This window comes from Aquarana catesbeiana, linkage group LG08 (assembly GCF_042186555.1).
Source record: "Aquarana catesbeiana isolate 2022-GZ linkage group LG08, ASM4218655v1, whole genome shotgun sequence".
In the NCBI taxonomy this organism is placed as follows: Eukaryota; Metazoa; Chordata; class Amphibia; order Anura; family Ranidae; genus Aquarana; species Aquarana catesbeiana.
Genome location: NC_133331.1, coordinates 138,946,730 through 138,966,079, shown reverse-complemented (window position 1 = coordinate 138,966,079; position 19,350 = coordinate 138,946,730). Strand labels below are relative to the sequence as shown.

Genomic DNA, 19,350 nt, shown 5'->3' with positions numbered 1-19,350 from the left:
ATTAATACCCTCCTTGCCCAGTCCATGAGTTTTGGTGTGCGGCCGTCTCTTGGCAGGTTTGCTGTTGTGCCATGTACTTTCCATTTGGGTATGATAGATTTGATGGTCCTCCTAGGGATCATCAAAGATTTGGATATTTTTTTATAACCTAACCCTGACTTGTACTTCTCAACAACATTGCCCCTTACTTGTTTGGAGAGTTCCTTGGTCTTCATGGCAGTGTTTGGTTAGGTGTGTATATGTAATGACAGATCATGTGACACTTAGATTGTACACTGGTGGACATCCTTTCACTAATTATGTGACTTCTGAAGGTAATTGGTTGCACCAGAGATTTTTATAGGCTTCATAACAAAGGGGGTGAATACATACGCACATGCCAATTATCAGTTTTTTTATTTCTGAAAAATAGTTTTTATGTACATATTTTTCTACATTTACTTCACCAACTTAGACTATTGTGTTCTGATCCATCACATATAATTCAGATTAAAAAAACATTGACCTAAAGACTGGTATGTAACAAAATCTGTAAAAAGCCAAAGGGGTGAATACTTTTGCAAGGCACTGTATCTACATTTTAGAGTAGATACACTTTAGATTCCCCATCCTTCATGCAAGGTAAACCGGGGGTGGGAGAATTATTTTTTGTTTACAATCATTGGGTGCTTTCCTTCCATTGCTGACATCTTGCCTTTATGTACAGTTGGAGGCATTATATGATATTTGTGAGCCAGGGGGTGGAGTGGTGTGGAAACTGTATATTTTATATTACTATTGGTTCATATTGTGGCTCACTAATGAATTCTAGGCCTCCACATCCTGGTCAAGGAGCCATATAAGGACATATGTATAACTTTCACCAAAGGAATAGTATTGTTAACGGGTCAAGTTCTTGAGGGGTCATATTGCCAAGGGAATTAGCTGGAGGAGGTATTTTCAGGTTCTATATTACCACAGCCAAATCCTATAAGAGGCTAGTCTCACCCAGAACGGCCATGAGGCAAGTGTCTGGTCCTGGTCACCTGTGCCATGTTGCGAAACAGCAAATGAGACTCCATGGCGGTAAAAAGCACCTTTAGTTAAGTATTCTTGTTATATTTTCTTTATCTTTATCTGTATATGTCATTACTTTAAATAAATGTTATACTTTTAAGTATTTATGTGATCTCTCTTTGCACATATCGAACACAACCCAAAAACGTGACAAAACAACAACTGATGATAAAACAAGTCTAAAAATATGCAGTATGTTGCCGCTTTATTTCACAATACATCTGTTTTTCCATTTTATTATGGACAAACTTTCCAGGACTTAAATAGTGGGAGATGGCACGGTTAACTCAAAGCATCTACAGTGTAAGCCTCACTACAAGAACAATGTAAATATCTGTTAAATACAAATGATACACATCTTCATATTAATAGAACATCTATTGATCTTTATTCTGCCTAATAACATAAATAATTAAATAAGGTAAATACACAGCATTACCATGTTAAAACAGATCCCACTGTCAGTGACACAGTGACACAAATCTCTGTATATTTCTGGTGCGCCTAGCTTGTAGAAAAGATAAATTCATTTCTATATGGGTGAACAATGGTGCCTATAAGCCCCAATAAGGTTAAACGTTTAAATACTTTTTAGGCTGTTTAAAACGGGCAATAAAGTAAAACCATATTTTAAAAAAATAGAAAAATTGACTTTTGTAAACTTTCCGCCGTAATTTTCTTCACAGTTTTAGTGTTACTGTAGCCAGCTGAATTCACAGCTCATCGCTCTCTATCACATCACGGACTGGAGACATAAATCTCAGCGGGGTTTCTGCGGTTGGGTACGAATTCAGAATATCCAGGTTTGGCATGGAGAATGTTGAGTAACGGTTTGAAGGAGGTCGTATTTTTTTAATTGAATGAGGAATCTGCTGGTGCCACTGAGCTGCAAAAAGTTATGGAAAATACAGTAATACTGTCAATTTAAATACACTAGTCATTACAAACAGCAATACATATTGTTAGGCTATGGTCCCACAGAATCTGACAGTGTGGAAGGGTGAAGGTGTCAATACATTCTGCAACACACAGTTTTCTTATATATATTTTTAGGCACACCTTTAGCAAAAAGTTTGCTTTGAGTTTTTGGTAGAGTGAGTAAAATATAGAACACCTTGTTAAATTTGTATTGAAGTTTGTGTCCTCATTCTCTCGCTTCTCCAGTGTACAAGAAATAAGAGGGTCCTGGTGTCACCAGGAAAGGAAGACTCAGAGAGCAATATAAACCTGATTTTCTAACCTGCCCTCAACCTACTTAATAATTTTGTTTTTGCTGCTGTCTCTGTCCCCATTAGAGATATCCATCCCATCATTTAATTTTCTTGTAATAAAGGGGAAAGTAAATGAAAGTAAATCTCTCCAAAGGGGGCACAGCAATAAAAACAGAGGTTCTAACCCAGTGGCCTCCATACTGTGGCCCTTTGCTTGCTTTTATCTGGCCCTTGGGGCATTATTCCCCCCCACTGTTAGCAATAGTAGGGATTAGTTCCTGACATAAACACAGACAACGGGGCACTAGTCCTCTCACTGACACCAACAATAGGTCGCTATTCCCCCATTGACAGAAGTGATAGGGCACTATTCCTCCCTTTGATTTCAATGATGGAGCACTATTCCTTCCACTGACACCAATGATGGGGCACTGTTACTTCCACTAACACTAATGATGGGGCACTATTCCTTCCACTGACACCAATGATGGGGCACTATTCCTGTCACTGACACCAATGATGGGGCACTATTCTTCCCACTGACACCAGTGATGGGGCACAATTCCTCTCACTGACACCAATAATGGGGCACTAGTCCTCCCACTGACACCAATAACGGGGCACTGGTGCTCCCACTGACACCAATGATGGGGCACTAGTTCTCCCACTGTCACCAGTGATTGGGCACTAGTCCTCCCACTGACACCAAGGATGGGGCACTATTCCTCCCATTGACATCAACGAAGGGGCACTATTCCTTCCACTGATACCAATGAAGGAGCAATATTATCCCTCCTAATACCAATGACAGGGCATTGTTTATTCACATTGACTTCAGGACACTTTCTTCTTCCTCTAGCTACAACCCCTCCTAAAGCTTGAAGGACAGTAATCTGGTCCTTTGTTTAGAAAGTTTGGAGAACCCTGTTCGAACCCATCCACACGGCTTTATATAGAAAAACTAAACTAAAAAACTAAAATACGTTGGCTGGGACTGGGTTTTAAGCCCTTCCATCTCCTGAGTAAGAGGAACATTCTGATAACATCTCCTCACAGTGAAAGACATAGGAAGTCTCTACATGAACCCGAATACTGGTCCCCAATAGGCTGTCAAATCTGCAGTGGATAGCTGAAAGATATAAAAAGGCTAGAGATATTTGGAACCTTCTCAGAAAAATTGTGTACATTTTCAATTCAATTATCTGTGTGTGAAAAGCATCTACCCATGATTTGGTATTTCAAATAAACAGGAATTTGCTTTTCACATTATTGGATATTTGTAATGAATATTCACACAAATTGTTCATTTAAGATTCTCAACTCCATTAGTAAAGCAGTCTCAATGTCTCCTTTGCTCTGTTTCAATAAATGATAGAGTAGTACATATGAATGCACTAGGTATCTCTAGAGCACCAGACCTCACTGAATCCCTTCTCTCTATTCAGCTTTTATGGAAATATCTAACATAATGTGCATCTATCATACAACTCTCTGTGTTTATGTACAGTTCCCATATCACTCTTCTTGGTAACATGCTTCTCTTATAATACACTATCAGATAACATGCATGTCTCTTTTGTACATTTTTACCAGTCCAAAGAAATACTGCATGTTTGCTAATATACCTTAGTAATAGTCTTTGTTTTTTCATATATTAGAATGCACTTAAACCTACCGTATATGTCAAGTCTAGCAGTACAGGACACAATCCCTGCTTCATTCTTTGCTGACAATGTATACCACCCTGCGTCCTCTTTTTTAGCTGGCTGGATGAGAAGGCACACATACCCCGTGGCATCCTGGTGCATACTGCAAAATGGACAAAAACAGCACATATCTTTCTCACAATTTGGAAAATCAAATGTGACATATAAATACGGGGCAAATATAGCTTGGCATTTACAATTCCCATTATATGCCATAATCCTGATGAATAATATTTATCAGACCATGTAGAACAGGACCTCAGTATTGTCAGCTAAAGTTTTACACCTTTTAGTCAGGAGGATACTGAGTGAATTATAATTATCTTCTGATCCCCAGCCACGATAACAAGAAATCTCAGGAAAAATAGATCCAAATCACAATATCTCTCTTGAGCATTAATTTGATCACACATTATATGGAAGTATAGTGGTACCTTGGATTACGAGCATAATTCGTTCCAGAAGAATGCTTGTAATCCAAAGCACTCATATATCAAAACAAGTTTCCCCATAGAGGTCAATGTAAACTCACATAATTTGTTCCACAGTGACTTCTATTGTATGCAGTACCGCATGTGGCCAGAGGTGGAGGGGGGGGCCAGAGACACTCGGAAACCGCTCGGATGCACTCGGAAAAAATTCGGAGAGGCTCGGAAACACTCGGGAACTGAGTGTTTCCGGGTGGCTCCGAGTGCATCTAGGCAGCTCCAAGTGTCATCCGCGCCGCCGCACCTCTGGCCAAATGCGTTACTGCACACCGCAAAGGCTTGAATCCTGCTCGTTTTGCGAGACAATGCTTGCAAACCGAGTCAGGATTTTTAAAAAATAATAGCGCGTATTGAGAAACGCTCATTAACCGCGTTACTTGCAATCCGAGGTATTACTGTAATAAAACAGAGGTCTGTTGTAGTATTATACACAATGAAAGTGAACAGAGCATCTAATTTCAAAACAGCATTTAGAAGCAAAGTATACCCCCCTTAGAAATAAGAAGATCTGACTAAAAGTTATCATGTACAATGTTTCAAGCACACCCTTAAGCAGCCATACATTAGTAATTTTTTTTTTGGTCAACCAGTGGGTTGCACAAAAACAAAAAGGATTTGATTACCCCATCCACCTATTTTTGGTGGTTGAAGGAATCCTCCCCCTGTACGATTGTGTTCTGACAGTGGGGAAACTTCACCATTGAAATACACTAAGCAGTGCTGCCTGCTATAGTCAGTAGTGCTGATCGAGTGAAAATATTCCAATAGGGCGGTTGTACAGAATTTGATTGGTAGAGCAACTTCTATACAACCAACTTGCCCATACATGGATTAAAATTCAGGCGGTCCCTGCTGAACCAGAAAAAATTTCAATCGATGTATGGATGACTTTAGTGATTTTTCCTGAGGCAAAAAGTTGATTGGCCATCAAGGAATATTTTAGCCGATCTATTGTTGTTTTTGTAATGGTTTCCAGGCACTCATGACTTATTGGTGTCAGAAAATTATCTTTCATTCATAGCATGCATGCTAAAGATATATTGGGCTATATAATTATGAAACAATCACTTGTAAAAATGATCAACTGCTAGTTGGACAAACATCCTTATATGAATTTCTGTGTTAATCCCAAAGACGTTATTACATAAGTATATTGTAATAACACAACAGCCTAGTTAACACAGACAATCCATGATAATGAACAGTGTCAGTACATACCTTATCCTAGGTTTGTGGGCTGGAATGGTTTCATTGTCTTTCTTCCAGTAGAAAACTGGAGGAGGCATCCCAATAACTCGACTCTCCAATCTAACTGGATGACCCTCTGGTACCCCAGAGTTCTGCAGCTTCTCCAAAAACACAGGTGGTCTCTGCACTTCCTTTGCTGAAACAAAATTGGGAAAAATGTAGGAAGGATAAATAGGTGAATTTTTAAAAACAGAACGAAAATCTACATCTAGTATTTCAGAAATGAATCGCTTTACAGAAAAAAATTTATTTTCATACTTGTAAAATAAATCTAATCTATAATATAAAATTGTACACAAGCCATTTTGTAATACAAAGCCATAGGGAAGGCCATCACTTGCAGTATTTGGAAGCACTGTGCCAAAAACTACCGGTGTTAAAATCCCGGTACTGAAACCTAATATAATGCTAACACTACTTAAAGAAACACTGCCATTTTCCCCTGAGCCTCTGATACCCTCCTCTCCAGCCACTACTTTTGTCCCAGCCAGAAAAAATGAAGTGCTTCCTGGCATGTGGGGGCCAGTGACCTCCCCTCATGGTGCAGTACTCAAGCCTAGCAGTCAATAGCTAGGCCTAGTTACTGTTACATGTCAAGATGGGGTGATGTCACCTGACACCAACCAACATCGGGTATTTTGGTGGTGGTTATGGCAGAGGAGAGAACTGTGGGGAAAACACTGAAGAGGTCAATATCAATAGGTGGGTGAGGTTCCTGGTGCCTGTACACGGGCACTGTCATTTAATGGGAAAAGTGGCAGTGCCACTTTCATTTTAAGTAATATTGTAGAACATGATGCTCTGACCTGTCCTAGGAGATACAAATCTCAGGATAATTATCAGTAAGACTAAAGGTCTGTCTGTGCTTACAGTACTGATTTCAAATAGTGCACAGACACAAGCCACAATTACTGAATTCTATTTAATGCTGTGGTTAAAATTTCACCTGCAGTTATCAATGATTTTTCCCTTCCCGTCTTTCAGGACAGCCACATTGAGAGACCTTGGCTCCTCCTCTTCCTGGGAAACACTGCGCCAGCCCCCATAAATTTTCACCTCCCCCTGCCAGCCTCAGTTGTTTGTGTTTCCCCCGGTGGGGAGACACTGCGTCTGGAACCAGGCCTAAAGCAGTCGGGGAGACTGGGGGCTATATTACTAAAATCCCTAACTAAAGAGACAGGGGTCTCTGGGTCAGCGGCAGGCTACATACCGGCCGCATCTCGTCCGCCTCCTCCACTTCACCGAGCGCTGGTGGAAGTCTGGGGGGGCCCTCTTTCACAGCCACAGGGCTGTTAGCAGGATACATCTCTGTCCCCCCTGTACAGGGTACAGGCCGCAGTGGAGCCGAGCGGGCCGGACGGCGGGTGACGTCATTTCCGGCGGGGGGGCGGAAGTGTGTCCTTTGACCTGCGGCTTCCGGTTCCAGGTCGTGCGGTGCTGATAGAGGGCCGGGCACAGGCTGGAGAGGAGTTTGTTCACTGCACAGGCAGTGTGAAGACTCCACAGGCCGCCCACCAGCATGTCGGAAGCAGATGCTCAGACGGCGCTCAGCGATGCCAGCTCCAGCCAGCCTAAGGTAAAGGTACCCTGGGGAAGGGTTCCCCCTCTACCTAGGCTTTCCCTCCCCCCTTAGGGTTCCTGTATGGGGGGGGGGAAAGAAACCCCTCTAGGTGGGCAGAGGGGGGTTAGACCAGGTCCCTCAGTTTTAAAGGAGGGACTTGAATCTCCCCAGGATTGTATTGCTGTGTCAGGCTGTGTGGGGATATTGATTGGTATTTGGTTTTTTCTATGTTTATCAGAAATCTTCTGAGAAAAAGCCCCCACATAGCTCTAAGAGAAAGTGTGCCTCCTGTAGGGACACCCTGGGGGAGGCTTGGAAAAAGGTCTTATGTAAAAACTGTATAGATGCTCTTGTTGACAAAAGAACTTCTGAACAGGAGTCAGGGTTAGCAGCATCAGTTAAGGAATTATCTTCAACCTTCCAATCATTTAAGACCCTGTTTGAAGGGTTACAGGTTCCCCTTAAACCCTCACCTGCATCGCAGAATACAATCCCATGTTTAGCACAGGACTCTGCATCTTCCCAACCAGGGACCGCCACCTCAGCTGAAGTGGCAGGCACTTCCAGAGAGGAAGCAAGGGAGGAACCTGACAGTGCTACCTCCGGGTCTCAGGACGACTCGGAGGAGGAGAGTAGGGAGGGGGAGTGCAGGAAGCCCTCAAGGTACAAGTTGTCCCTTGATGAGGTAGAGGACCTCTTAGGGGCTATCCACACTACCCTGGGTATCCAGGAGGATAAAAAGACCCTATCTCTCCATGACCAAATGTATAGGGGCTTGAAAGAACAGAAAAGAAAGGTATTTCCTGTTCATGAGGTCCTAGTAGAAACGGTCAAGAAAGAATGGCAGGATCCCGAACGAAAACCCTTCTTTTCTGGGGCCCTAAAAAGAAGATTCCCTTTTTCGGACGATCCTGCCTCAATCTGGAACAAAAACCCCAGATTGGGCGCAGCATTCTCGCAGGTGTCCAGACACACAGATCTGGCCTTCGAGGATCTGGGAGCTCTGACAGATACCATGGACAAGAGAATAGATTCCCTGTTAAAAAAGACCTGGGAATCAACTCTAGGTAATCTGAAACCAGAGATGGCAGTCACGGTGGTGGCCCGAAACCTCGAGCACTGGCTTACGCAAATCCAGGCTCATATTGAGGCAGGTACGGCTAAGGAGACTATTTTAGCGTCCTTTCCAACTATACTGAGAGGCGTAGCATACATAGCGGATGCTTCGGCAGAGTCAGTGCGCATGTCAGCCAAGACTGCGGCACTTGCCAACTCAGCCAGAAGAGCTCTCTGGCTCAAAACGTGGCCAGGCGACAATGCATCAAAGGTCAAGCTGTGTGGCATTCCGCTGACCGGTGATCTGCTCATCGGCCCAGGTCTAGAGACAGTATTAGACCGTACCGCCGATAAAAAGAAAGCATTCCCAGTTAAACGAAAATCCCCAAATCAACCCAGGAAGGGGTTTCGTCCACAAAAGAGAAGGCCTCCCAAGTCACAGGAGAAAAAGACTTGGAACCAAAGGGGTAAGGGCAAAGGAGGTGCGATTTTTCGCCCTCCTGAACAGCCCAATAAGACCCAGTGACTCAGGGGTCACAGTGGGGGGAAGATTGGGAGCCTTCCTTCCACAATGGGAAGTAATCTCCCCCAATCATTTTATACTGGGGATCATACGAAGGGGGTATTGTCTGGAATTTACAAAGCCCCCTCCACGTCGAAGCTTAATAACGCTTCTCCCCAAGTGTTTGGCAAAAGCAGAGGCCCTCCTAGGGGCATTAAAGGAACTAGAACATCAAAATGTGGTGTGCAGAGTTCCAAAGGAAGAAGAAGGGACAGGCTTTTATTCACACGTTTTCGTGGTGAGAAAGCCTTCGGGGAGTTACAGGTTAATTCTAAACCTGAAACCTCTGAACAAAGTGATTGTTTACAAAAGATTCCGGATGGAATCAATATTCACTGTCAGGGCGTTACTTCCCCAGGACTGTTACATGGTGTCGCTAGATTTGAAGGACGCTTACCTCCACATCCCCACTGCGGAGGCCTTTCAAAAATTCCTACGCCTGGCAGTAAAGGTGGAAGACGAAACTATTCACCTGCAGTTTCAGGCGCTGCGATTTGGCCTATCCTCGTCAACCCGAGTATTTACGAAAGTCATGGCGGAGGCCATGGCTTTTTTGCGAATCAGGGGGGTATCAATTATTGCCTACCTAGACGATCTTCTTCTCTTCGCACCATCCTCAGAACAACTAATCAGGGATTTGGAACTCACAAAGACAACCCTGAAAGAGCTAGGATGGCTGCTAAATCTGGAAAAGTCCAGCCTTATTCCAGCTCAACAGATTTCCTATCTGGGATACCTGCTGGATTCTACTCGGCTAAGAGTTTTTCTCCCACCAGAAAAAATTCTGAAGCTAGATCAAGCAGTAGCATGCCTTCAGAGCAGTCAGCAGGTAACAATACGGGTGGCTATGTCAACCCTTGGCCTGCTGACTTCTGCCATCCCGGCAGTCCAGTGGGCAGGCATTCACTTCCGTCCCCTGCAGGCACTGATTCTAAAGGTGTGGGACCACAGCCAGGAGTCTTTAGACACGCTGCTTTCTATCCCTCCTCGGGTCAAAAGGTCCCTCTGGTGGTGGAGGAAGCAGATAAATCTGTCTCAGGGGCGCCTGTGGATCATTCCAGTCTCCAGAGTGATTACTACGGATGCAAGTGGCAGAGGCTGGGGGGCACATCTGGGATCTCAGTTGGCGCAGGGGACATGGAAGGAAGAGGAGCTCAAAAGGTCCTCCAACTGGAAAGAACTAAAAGCAGTAGGACTGGCACTCACAGCTTTCAGGGAAGACCTACTGGGACAACATATCCAGGTATGGTCCAACAACTCTTCGGTCATTGCTTATATAAACAAGCAAGGTGGCACGAGAAGCGTTAAGCCTAGCCACAGAGGTTCTTGGCTGGGCAGAGGCCAATGCTCTGTCCCTTTCAGCAGTGTACTTAAAGGGGAAGGAGAATGTAGTGGCCGATTTTCTCAGCTGAACACAGCTGAGAGAGGCGGACTGGGTACTCAATCAGGAGGTGTTCGACCTCATAGTCAGGAGATGGGGCCTCCCAGAGGTAGACCTATTTGCCTCAGGAAGCAATACAAAGTCCCCATACTTCTTTTCTCTCAGCAGATGGGAGAACGCGTTAGGAGTAGACGCTCTGACACAAAGTTGGCACTTCAGAGTTTGCTACGCCTTCCCACCCCCGGTGCTTCTGCCAGCAGTTCTAAGGAAATTCCAGGTAGAAAACACCACACTAATTTTAGTGGCTCCGTACTGGCCCAAGAGAGCGTGGTTCTCGATTCTCGGTCAGTATGCGGCGGAACCGCCCTGGCTCCTTCCGTCCAGGAAGGATCTCCTGTCGCAGGGCCCTGTTCTCTGCCCCCAGGTAGCCCGCTGGAACTTAGCCGCTTGCCTTCTGAAGAAGAGATTCTAAGAAGCAAGGGCTTTTCAGATCAACTGGTAGCCACCCTCCTCGATAGTAAGAAGGAGGAGACGCGCCAAATCTACCGAAAGGTTTGGGGGCGTTTTAAGGCTTGGTGCCTAGAAAACTCCTTTAAGGTGCAGAGCCCTATAGCAGTCCTGGAGTTTCTGCAGTGCGGGGCTGTTAAGGGGTTAGCCATCAGTACCCTTAAGAGCCAGGTTTCAGCACTTAACACATATCTTGAGAAATCCCTGGCCACCAACGCCTGGGTGGTCAGGTTTTTCAGAGCCTTGGCAAGACAAAGACCAGTGCAGGGTCCTTCCTTCCCTAAGTGGGATCTTTCCCTGGTCTTGCAGGTTCTGACTGAACCCCCGTTCGAACCTTTAGAGGAGTGTACTCTAAAGGACCTAACATATAAAGCTGTTTTTTTGGTGGCTGTAACCACAGCCAGGAGGATCAGTGAAATAGAGGCTCTTTCAATTAGACCCCCCTTTTGTGTTGTATTTCCGGATAGAGTCGTTTTTAAGACTGACCCGGCTTTTCTACCGAAGGTGGCTTCAAAATACCATAGAAGCCAAGAGGTAACTTTGCCAACTTTTTGTCCTAATCCCTCAAGTGAAAGGGAATTCAGGTTTCACACTTTAGACGTCAGGAGATGTATCCTGCGTTATTTGGAGCTGACAAGGAATTTTAGAAAGTCAGACTCTCTCTTTATTTCTTTTTGCGGAGCAAGAAAGAGACAGAAGGCATCTAGACGCACCATTGCCAGGTGGCTCAGAATAGCTATTAGTCAGGCCTACAGGCTAGCGGGTAGAGAGGCCCCCATGGGAATTAAAGCACACTCTAACAGAGCTATGGTGTCTTCACAGGCGGAAAGAGCTGGAGCAACGCCAGAGCAGATTTGCAAAGCAGCCGTATGGTCTAGTTTCACTACTTTTGTGAAACACTACAGAGTGGATCTGGTGTCAGCAAGTGAGCAATCCTTTGGGCGAAAAGTATTGCAAGCTGTTGTCCCACCCTAAGTGGTAAGTGCTCGTCTATCCTCTCAATGTGGCTGTCCTGAAAGACGGGAAGGGAAAATTAAAGTTACGCTTACCGGTAATGTCTTTTCCAGTAGTCTTTCAGGACAGCCCTAGTACCCACCCGAGGTTTTGGGGGGTCTTGAGGAAGACCTAAGAAAGGGCACAATAGTAATATGTGATAGTATGTTATTAATGTGTGCTTGTGTCTCCCCAGCTAACCGGAGGTGCTCTAGAAAAAACTGAGGCTGGCAGGGGGAGGTGAAAATTTATGGGGGCTGGCGCAGTGTTTCCCAGGAAGAGGAGGAGCCAAGGTCTCTCAATGTGGCTGTCCTGAAAGACTACTGGAAAAGACGTTACCGGTAAGCGTAACTTTAATTTTTTTTTCAGCAAGTGACCGGTAATGCCTTCCAGTGCTTGTCTACTGTTCACTCTAGGTATAAAATAACATATCACATGCAATCTTACCCATCACACTCAGCTCTAAGCTGAATGAGTTTTGTCCTGTCTTATTAGTGGCAATGCAGGTGTATGTCCCACCATCAGCTTGTGACAGAGGATCGATGAGAAGTGAGTGAATTCCATTCTCTCTGACCAGCATTTTGTGAGTGGCATCTGGTGAGACGGGTATTCCATTAAGAAGCCACATAATGTCTGGTGGCGGTAGACCACTCACCTGTTAAAACAAATCATTTTGCAATTTCTTTCATTTAATTAGTATAGGAAGGACATTTAATAGAATACCATTAAGTAGACCTCTATATTTCTTACCTTGCAGTCTAACCTGCATAACCGCCCTTCATGTGCCACCATATCTCCAGGAGCTTGTAGAAAGTATGGCCGGAAGAATCTTTCCTGTACAGCTTCACTTTCCACTTCTGTCTGACGTGGCCTCACCCTACACAAGGGATATGCAATCTTAATAAAAAAAGATGCATTCATTGATAACAAGATACAAATTTTGTTAGATAAGTGTGTAGAGTTTCTTTGACCACTTTGGGCCCTATTTATAATGTACAGTGGTTATGCTCTCATTGCTATAATTCAGATGTGTCAAACGCACCTCTGCTGCAGCTGCAGCATCCCCCTCATCTCTGCACACCTTGCCTCGGCAGGAGGCAGCAGTGAGAAGGACAGATCCTTCTACAGATCCTGTGTTCTCTGTGCAGCTGCATCTGCAGCACCCCCTTGTCCCCCTGCCTCCCCTGGTCTCAGCATTCAGCAGACTCCAGCAGTTGACATCAGCCCTCCTCTGGTCCTCCTCCAGACCCTGCACTTTCTGCTTCCCAGCTTTGCCCCTGCAGCAGCACAAGGAGTGAATTTATATAGTCTTACAGATACAACCAGCCCATTAAGGGCAACCATATTGATGATGCGGCCTGCGACTAAATTAGGTTTGACACCCCTGCTCTAATTACTTCACATTGCACTTGCATTTTTGGTTTTATTCATAAAATACAGGAGATAGAGCCAAGCCTGCAAAGTCCTCCATCTGTTCTCTGCATAACGTTGACACAACAAAAACCACTGACAAGGTTCTAACCCTCCTTACTTTGAGATGTGGATACTGACTTTCAGATTGGCTAATCTACAGATTGCTGAACACTGATGACCAGCAGTAGATAGAGAGTATGTTTTCCTTCCAGTCCTTATGTCTGTGCCTCCAACGTGCTTTCTGTGCATTCCTTTATAGAACCCCTAATGGGTCCTCATGCTTTGGGTGCCCATTTGGGAATAGTAGCACAAGCTACACAGGTAATATGTAAGTCCCCATGCTTGTGAACCCCAAGTATTCCAGTTTAATAGGTCAGTATGAAAAGTGAAAACCAATGACAGGAGTATGTAATAAAGACATTACCTGTGGGCCAGTACAGTAGGAATTGAACGAGGACGTAGTGGAGCCGACTGTACAAGTAAATGTCCAGAGCAGCTGATTTTTCCCTGAAAAATAAAATATAATCTATATCAAAACAATGGTAAAGTATAACATAAGAAAGTGTTAAGGCTGGATTTAATACTGAGTAAGACATTTAAGAAAGGGCATCATTCTTAGGTAGTTATCAGTCCATCTGTAGGCACCCTTTAAACACTAAGTAAATCGGTGTTGAATAGTTCTGATCTGACAGAAGGCTGCCAGTTTTATTTATGAATTACCAAAATAAAGTCAAACCGTATGTTCAATATAAAATAACATGTATTATATGGCAAATTGCATCCAAAGACCAAATATATTATTCAGCCTATATCTGGCATTGCAAGCAACAACTGCGCCATCTTGTGGCCATAGTGTCTTGTGATTTGTGTCCCTCTGGCTACATTCACAAGGGTGTCTATATTCCAGAGTTCTGCTATGTTTAGAAGAGTTTTCTAAAAGCTGCTGGATCCACACAATGCAAAGTAATCATGTTGTTCATACATAATGATTATCAATGTTTAGTTGCACACAGCTTAGCTGAGTTTAGGAAAAGAGGGAAAGTGATGCATCCAGCGTTGACTATCTGTAGCTATTAAGAGCTATCTGCAATTAAACATGCATTGCATTTAGCTGCAAATAGCTGCAGTGTGTTTAGCAGCAGAAAATGACACACTTCCCCTTTTCTTTTTTAAATGGAATGGGTTTGCAAACAGTTGTATTTGCAGCCACTTTCCATCCTATGTACATGGAGAAGGAAAGGCAGCTCATGATTGTCTGTGCCTGTGTTGACATTGCCAACAGATCCACTGATTACCTGCAGCAGTTGATGTCACCCCTCTCTAACTGCCTCAGGGCCAGTTCACACCACACGCAGTCCAGTGCGTTTTTTTTCTGCATCACAAATGCATGGATAGTAGGTTATATGGTTTTCAATGGCATAGTTCACACCAGTGTGAACAGTTTCTGTGCATTCTTTGTTTCTTTGTTTGTTCCATAAAACAAAGTAGAATATACTGCATTTTTTCTGCATGAAACTGTAATGGAACGCGGTAAAATGCATTAAAAATGCAGGGACTGCACCTAAATGCACCAAAAACACACTGGAACACACATGTCCTTATTTAAGGTAAAGAAAAAAGAGGGAGAAAAAAAAAGCACTGGAACGCACCAAAAAGGCATAAAAAATGTTATCAAAAACACATGAAAAACACGAATGCAAAAAAGCATTCGGAACGCATCCAGACTGCGTTTCTATGGTGAGAGCTGGCCCTCAGTTTTCTTCTGTCAAGCAGGTACACAATAGTAAACGCCAGCTATGTTCTGTATTCCATTTCATATGCACAGCTCTATCTTTTGCTCAGAAAACTACCCACCAAAAGGAAGACAAGGTGCTTGGTTTCTAACATTCCCCAAGAATGGGGTATTGGGAAAAAGGCCTGAAAACTCTGATGCAATTAAACACAGCTAAACTTATTTAGAAGCCGCAACTATCTGCAGGAAATATTTAAACTTTTTAAAACAGTAACTCTACTTTTGTTGAGAAAAAACACATTCTCCTCTGGGTGATCTATGTACATTGCAAGAACTTTAACAAACTCTGTTGCAGATTCCTACCTTTTCTTATTCTGAAGAAATCCCCGTGTGTTTGTCTGTGTCCATGTGGTAACAAAATCTAATGGGAGTGGTTTGATAATTATCAATCAGCTGCTGCACCTGCGGGGCTCTAATGGGGAAAATTGCAGTGTCTACATCCCTTTCGATGTGATTTCCTATTGGGAGTATCTCAACAAAATGACATTCTTGTTGCAGGGGATGCCTGATATCTGGCTTGCATCTTAGTGCAGACTTCTGAGAAAATCAGTGACCAATCACACAAGCAGGAAACTACATTTCTGAGGGGCATTCTGTACACACATTCTTTGTACAGAACACCTCCAGGTAGCCATATTGCATTATGAAAAAAATTATAGAGCTGTAAATTGAAAAGGAAAAGTCATTTTTAATAACATTCAATTACAATATGACTTGTGTCACAATTATAAATGCTATACAGGATCCATGTAGAGGTTACTTACCTTGTCCCCTGGATCCTGTGATGTCTCCCCGCTGTGATCTGCGAGCCGCCGTGTCTCGCTCGATTCACAGTGCCAAGCTTTGTTCCCTGCAAGCGTTGCGACACACGGGGACGGAGTTCGGCGCCAAATTCAAAAAGTAAAACACACAGTATAGATACAGTACTGTAATCTGTAAGATTACAGTATACTGTATCAAATAATTACACATCCTCTTTGTCCCTAGTGGTCTGTCCAGTGTCCTGCATGCAGTTTTATATTATAAAAAATGTTGTTTCTGCCTGGAAACTGGAGATTGTCCATAGCAACCAAAACTGTCCCTTTACATCAAAAGTGCTTTTAGATCAGCTAGAAAACAGCGATAATAAATTATAATCACTTGCAGAATTGAGTGATAGTGATTTGTGGGGAGATCCGTCATCAAACACTAATGCCGCGTACACACGGTCGGACTTTTCGTCTACAAAAGTCCAACGGACGCTGACGGACTAAAGCTGGCTGGTAATCCGATCGTGTGTGGGCTTCTCCGGACTTTCAACGGACTTTTTTAGCCTCAAATCCGACGGACTTTAGATTTGAAGCATGCTTCAAATCTTTACGTCGTAACTACGACGGACCCCGAAGTCCGCTCGTCTGTATGCTAGTCCGACGGACAAAAAAACGACGCATGCTCATAAGCAAAAACTAAACGGAAGCACTCGGTCTAGTAAAACTAGTGTTCGTATTGTAGGTAGCACATTCATCACGCTGCAAAATCTGTGATCGTTGAATGCAGCGCATTTTATTTCTTCTTTACGAAGGCTCTATAAAGAACGAAGGTGTTTTGCTGTTCATAATCAGAGTTCTCCCAAACTGATTTCTGGATTCTTTTTCTCTTTGATCTCATGAATGATATAGTATGCATTTTAAAAACAATGTTTCCATACTAATAATACTTTTTCCCCTTTTTTTTTTTTAGGTTTGTAAAGTTAACACAAAGAACCCATTATTATTTTTTTTTTTTATAGTGATTATTTTTTAGTTTTTAGATAAAGTTAACCCAAAGCACCGTTTTTGGTTACGTAAATTTTTGGATTTTCAAGACTTACCACTTGAACATTATTAACATTAGTAATGTATTTTTGGTGTGTTTTTTTTCAAACTCAATGAGATTGTTGTCCCTTGTTAATTTAACATTGTGTGTAAAATCAATGATTTCAAAGAAAAAACATAAAGTCTTTTGCTAAACTCAAAAAATGATCCATTTATTCATGGTCAAAATAAAATAAAGAGGAAGTCAACGCTGGAAAAAGTCGGTGTACCAGAAAATTGGGATCTTGCGGAGTCCATATAAGAGGGAGCACAATCTGGTCCAAGAATCCCAGAGATCAACAGCACCAGCAGATGATCTAGATGTCCCCAGACTGTGGTCCTACAACAGCCTGCGTCTTCTGTCAGACCAGACTGAACCCAGGTCATCATTTTCTTCTCTTCCCTGCAGCCTTTCCTCCACGCTGCCCTGCAGCCTTCCCTGTAGCCTTCTTTTGAGGCTGTGGCTCTGGTGTTTCAGTTGTGGCAGGAGGAGGAGGAGGAGGAGGAGGAGGAGGGGGGGCTGCCTCATGTAGTTGGGTGTTTTGTGTTAGCGTGCCCTGCAGCCCCTTATGGATTGTTTCCCCAAATAGGCGCTCACAAATGAGGCGCTGCTCCCTATTCATCTGAAGAAGCCTGCTGGCTAAGTAGCAGCCATAGGATTCTTCCGCTTCGGGGGGGCTCCTTAAAAAACGGGTGGCCTCTTGCATGAGGCGCAGGGATGCGTCCTGTGTGACCATCCCCTTCCTGGCCCTTTTTTTGGGAAGGTGGAGGGGAGGCACTTGGGATTCGGTCAGGCTCCTACTGGGCCCAGCCACCTCACTTGGCCCAGCCACCTCACTTGGCCCAGCCACCTCACATGGCCCAGCCACCTCACTGGGAGCAGCCACCTCACTGGGAGCAGCCACCTCCTGCCTGACACTGGGCCCAGCCTCCTCCAGGATGATGGTGAATCCGGCCTCCTCCAGGCTGTCCATGGGCCTGGTCTCCTCCTGCCTGCCACTTTCCCCACATTCCTCCTGGATGGACTCATCCTGTGTATAAAAAAAGGACAATAGTTTGAGTATATTTTTTTGGGTTCATCAATGACACACAGTTTGCTTCTCATGAATAGCAAATTCAATGTGAATACTTCTCTTTAATAAAAGAGTCTAATCAGACACCCTAATTATTTCAAGCAGGTGCCAAACATATTTAGCCACTACTGTCAATTGATATGTATACACAATTTTGAGTGCCAAATTATTTTAGACAATTATAACATCCAGTTAACATCATTAATATTAGTACAGTAAATATTTGTTAAAATAATTTACCTGACTCCAGATGGTCATATCTGGTTCATCCAGGATGGAAGACCCAGCTTGCTCCTCATCAGCCTCTGCTGGGGTGGAGGGAAGGGTGGAGGGAAGGGTTGAAAGTGATGGCCTGGCTTCATTCTGGTCATCCAGAAAACGTAGTTGATTATAGTACCACAGCCTGGGTACATAAACATCATCTGCTGATGCTCCTGATCTCCTTGATTCCTGGATCTTCTTATGCTCCCTCTTATACATGTTCCTCAAGCCCCCAATTTTCTTGAGCAATGTCTCCATTGTTGCTTCCGGGATGGTCGCCTGGACAAAGGCCAGAAGTCTCTCCAGCGTTGACTTCCTCACATGCTTAGCATAATACTGAGGGTGTTTCACCTCCCACAAATTCCTCATCTCTCGATATTTTGAAATAAAAGATGTAAGGAACTCTGGATCCTTAAATAGGGGATTCATTATATCTGGAAAAGATGAAGTCACAAGACAAAAAACACTTTTATTATAGGTTTCGGCTAACCCCTCATCATCTTCTCCCTATGTAGGCCTCATCAATCTATCAAGCCATATAGGCCGCTTGCTACAAAGTCATGACCATAAAACCCAAAAAAAATATCTTTAAAATTACCTTCGTTTTGTAACGTCCTGGTCCACTATCACCTACGCACAGAACGTACGTACGACACGTGCGCAAGGGCCCTCTTCATACACTACGCATGTGTGAAACTCCGCCTGCGTCGCCCGCCCCTGACGTTCGAAATTAACTCATATTCTCCGCCCCCTAATTCGACGCACAGAACGTACGTACGACACGTGCGCAAGGGCCCTCTTTATACACTACGCATGTGTGAAACTCCGCCTGCGTCGCCCGCCCCTGACGTTCGAAATTAACTCATATTCTCCGCCCCCTAATTCGACGCACAGAACGTACGTACGACACGTGCGCAAGGCCCCTCTTTATACACTACGCATGTGTGAAACTCCGCCTGCGTCGCCCGCCCCTGACGTTCGATTTTAACTCATGTTCTCCGCCCATTTTTTGTTACGGCGCGTAGTGGAGTTAAAGAATGGCGGAGACACCTGAAATGTTGACGACCTCAGGTAGTGGAGACAGCCCGGAGGCTGGAACGTCAGCGAAATCTATGAGGCCTAGATTTAAGGCCTCTAATATGAGTTTTAAAGAGATGGTGGAGATGGTGGCCATTCTTCACAAAGACGACTATGATGGCAATTATGGGCC

At 43.9% G+C, this 19,350-nt stretch overlaps 1 protein-coding gene across 4 annotated transcripts in view; it reads right to left on the bottom strand.

Annotated features, from left to right (window-relative positions):
* Positions 1-604: 604 nt before the first annotated feature.
* The window catches only part of MYPN (myopalladin), a 290,321-nt gene continuing 271,575 nt past the window's right edge, over positions 605-19,350 (bottom strand). For 3 of the 4 annotated variants that reach the window (XM_073596444.1, XM_073596445.1, XM_073596446.1), the window contains 6 exons: positions 13,607-13,689; positions 12,520-12,646; positions 12,217-12,424; positions 5,680-5,845; positions 3,943-4,076; positions 606-1,942 (listed from right to left, as the gene is read on the bottom strand). In XM_073596444.1, the coding sequence (XP_073452545.1) occupies positions 1,770-1,942; positions 3,943-4,076; positions 5,680-5,845; positions 12,217-12,424; positions 12,520-12,646; positions 13,607-13,689 (891 nt within the window). In that variant the 3' untranslated portion in view covers positions 606-1,769. Of the gene's footprint in view, positions 1,943-3,942; positions 4,077-5,679; positions 5,846-12,216; positions 12,425-12,519; positions 12,647-13,606; positions 13,690-19,350 lie in introns of all 4 variants that reach the window. The other variant, XM_073596447.1, reaches the window with a different exon arrangement.